Genomic DNA, 3,251 nt, shown 5'->3' with positions numbered 1-3,251 from the left:
ATATATCGTGGGGAAAAAAAAAAAAAACAAACTGTTATGGGGCCAAAACCCCGATTTGGGGCCAAAACGCGCTGGAGAAGCCCCGCGGGGCGGGGGCGCGGCGGGAGTAGAGCCGAGCCCTGGCCCCGCCCACCGGGCCGCGGGCGGGGGCGGCGGCAGCCAATGGGAGCTGGCGCGGGCGGAGCAGCCGTTGAGGGGGCGGCGGGGGGGTATGAATGGGGCGCGTGACGTCACGGGGGCATGAATGGGGCGCGTGACGTCGCGGGGGCGCTAAGCCACGCCCCCCGCCGTGGCGCGCCGCGATGGAGCCGGGGCCGGGAGCGGGGCCGGGAGCGGGGCCGGGAGCGGGGCCGCAGCGCTGGCCCCCGGCCTCCTGCGTGCTGACGGGCGCCTCGCGGGGCTTCGGGCGCAGCCTGGCGCGGCTGCTGGCCCCGCGGCTGGGCCGGGGCTCGCTGCTGGTGCTGCTGGCCCGCTCCGAGGCGCCGCTGGCCCAGCTGGCGGCCGAGCTGCGGGGCTCCGCCGCCCCCGGGCTGCGGGTGGAGTGCGTGGCCGCCGAGCTGAGCTCCCGGCAGGGGCTGCGGAAGGCGGAGGAGGCCCTGCGGGAGCTGCTGCCTTCGGCGCCGCCCGGCCCCCTGCTCGTCGTCAACAACGCCGGTAACTCCCGGGCTCGGGGTCCCTAACGGAGAGGGTGGGTGCGGGGGGATTGCCGGGGGCTCGTTGTGAACGGGGCCGGGGAGCTCGGGCAGCAGCGCCGGGACCGCTTCTTGCTGGGATGTGGCGCAGGAGCTCCGTGCTCTGCTGCTGCCAAGGCTCCTGCAGCCCCCCCAACCCCCCTCCTGCAGCCCCCCGCTCTCCTCCAGCCCCGCTCCCCAGCCTCTGTCCTCCAGAAAATCTTCTGGCCCTGCCTTGTGTGCAGTTTTTTTTGGCTTTAGGGCCAAAGTCTGCTGGCTTTAGGAATGCTTTTTCCCCATTACTGCTGTGATAAGGCCAACCGTTCCAGTAGGTAACGGCACTGCAGGAGCAGGGCCTCAGGTCTTCCCCTGACTTGGTTCAGGAAGATCAAACGGGCGCAGAGCGCGTGGTGCCCCGTGGGACATTGCGCTTGAGGCCAAAGGTTGGGAGCTGCTTGTTCAGGCAGGGCAGGTCCTTGCCCCATGGTGCTGCCTGTGGGCACTGCTGGCTCGGGGTGACCCAAAACCCTGAGCAGAGCCGTGCCGAGCTCCTCGCTCTGCCAGGAGATCCTGATCTAGGCAGGAGAGCTTGGACCAGCAAAGCTGCCTGGTGCTTGTCCGTGTTGGGGGGTTGCTTGTGGAAATGTGGGTGCAAATACGGACGTTGTTTGACCCATATTTAACTACTCCAGCCTCACTTGTCCTTTGTTCCAAGGCTCCCTGGGAGACGTCTCCAAATCCTTCCTCGACCTCACCGACCCGGATGAAATCAACACCTACTTCGCCTTCAACGTCACCTCGGCGCTTTGCCTTACCACCGCCGCCCTGCAGGCCTTCGGGAAGCGCCCCAGCTCGAGCAGGACGGTGGTGAACATCTCCTCCCTCTGCGCCCTGAAGCCCTTCAAGAACTGGGCGCTGTACTGCAGCGGGAAGGCTGCCCGGGACATGATGTTCCAGGTGCTGGCGCTGGAGGAGCCTGACGTCCGTGTGCTCAACTACGCCCCGGGTGAGCAGGGGGCTCGTTCATTGCTGCTGGCTTTATAAGAGGAGACATTCCTCCAGGTGCAGAAGGAGAACGGGCACCAGAGTTTGTGATTTCTTCTGCTTTATTTCCCCAGGTCCTCTGGACACGGACATGCAGCTCTTGGCCCGCACGGAGACTGGAGACCCCGAGATGCGGCGGCATTTCCAGAGCCTGCAGGAGAGCGGGCAGCTCATAGACTGCTCCGTGTCGGCCCAGAAGCTCCTGAAGCTCCTGGAGGAGGACGCCTTCAGCTCCGGCGCCCACGTGGACTTCTACGATGTCTGAGCTGCTCTCACCTGGCCCCTCGTCTGCGTGCTTTGCTTTGTTACTTCTGTCGGCCGAGCTGCCCCTTGAGTCGGGGCTTTTCCAAAGGAACGGGCACGGGGGCTTAGAGCTCTCCTGTGCAGGCACGTGTGCAAGCCAGGGAGATACCGGGGTGCGTGAGGGCAGCTCGGAGGGGAAGGAGCCCCCAGAAGGTCTGGAAGAGCTCCCCAAGCTGTCCCCTTGCCCTACAGGAGCTGTGTGCTCAACATCTGAGCACGTCACCAAAGCCCAGAAGAGCTGTGGCAGGGCAGAGGAGATGGATGGCTGTCACCCCCTGACTTCCCTATCTCACCAGAGACCCTCCTGCAGCTCGGGGGCTCTCTGCACAGCCCGGAGGCTTTGGGAGCAGAGCCGAGCCTCTCCCGGTGCTGCTTGCAGGCAGGGAGCTGCCAGGAGAGGGAGCTGCCTGCGCAGGAGATGCCAACACCGGGGTGCCTGCCCGGGGCTCCGGCTGCACCAAGCTGGGCACAAGCACAGCCCTGGGCGAGGGTTTGATCCCTGCCCCGAGTTTGTGCCCTGCTCCTGTTTGAACGGGTTGAGGCCTGGGGCCGGGGCTTGAGCCTGTCCTGGGTTGTTCTTTTAGTTATTTGTAGGCTTTTATCCTCATTTTTCCACCAGGTTCCATAAGCTGTAAGCCCACCCCTTGTAGTGACAGAGGCGGGACGAGCACAGTGCTGCCGGCGAGGCTGGCACCCCCCGCCTATCCCAGAAACACCCAGTGTCCCTCCCAGCCCCGTGACAGCAACCTTCTGCCACCCTGTTCTTGCAGCCCTGCATTCCCATATTGTTTTTCTCTCTACCTGCATCTACAATCATTAAAAGTTTCCTGTCTGGTCTGGATCTTCTGTTATATGTTCAAAAGGGGTACGCTCTGGGGGGGGTGGCAGCGGGGAGCCTGGCTCAGGTAATGGCCATCATCCAGCAAGGCATCACGCGTGTCCCTCTGGGTCCTGCTCTGCCACCTCCAGGTGATTTCCTGAACTCCGTGGTCACTTAATTCCACCAAAAAAAGCCTTCTCCATGAACTCCACATTCACTTAATTCCACCAAGCTCTAAAAAGCCTTCTCCAGGGCTAGTCTGCCTCTTGGTTTCCTCTTTTCTCTGCGCCTGTGAAGCTTGTTATTAGCAGAAATCCCTCTGCTTCCTATCCCTGTTCTCCTGGGTTTGGTGCCTGATGTTGTTGCGTGTTTTTGGGAAGCCTGGAAGGACCTGCTGCTGTCCCGTCGGGGGT

General features: G+C 63.3%; 1 protein-coding gene across 1 annotated transcript; it reads left to right on the top strand.

The window, feature by feature from the left end:
- Positions 1-248: 248 nt before the first annotated feature.
- On the top strand, positions 249-2,859 carry SPR (sepiapterin reductase). The gene is made up of 3 exons (XM_080590117.1): positions 249-654; positions 1,387-1,677; positions 1,790-2,859. The coding sequence occupies exons 1-3, from the start codon at positions 303-305 to the stop codon at positions 1,978-1,980; spliced, it is 834 nt and encodes a 277-aa protein (XP_080446243.1). The 5' UTR covers positions 249-302; the 3' UTR covers positions 1,981-2,859.
- Positions 2,860-3,251: the final 392 nt, after the last annotated feature.

The sequence above is a fragment of the Anser brachyrhynchus genome, assembly GCF_964034855.1.
Source record: "Anser brachyrhynchus genome assembly, chromosome: 4".
In the NCBI taxonomy this organism is placed as follows: domain Eukaryota; kingdom Metazoa; phylum Chordata; class Aves; order Anseriformes; family Anatidae; genus Anser; species Anser brachyrhynchus.
This window is presented reverse-complemented; position numbering and strand designations above follow the sequence as displayed.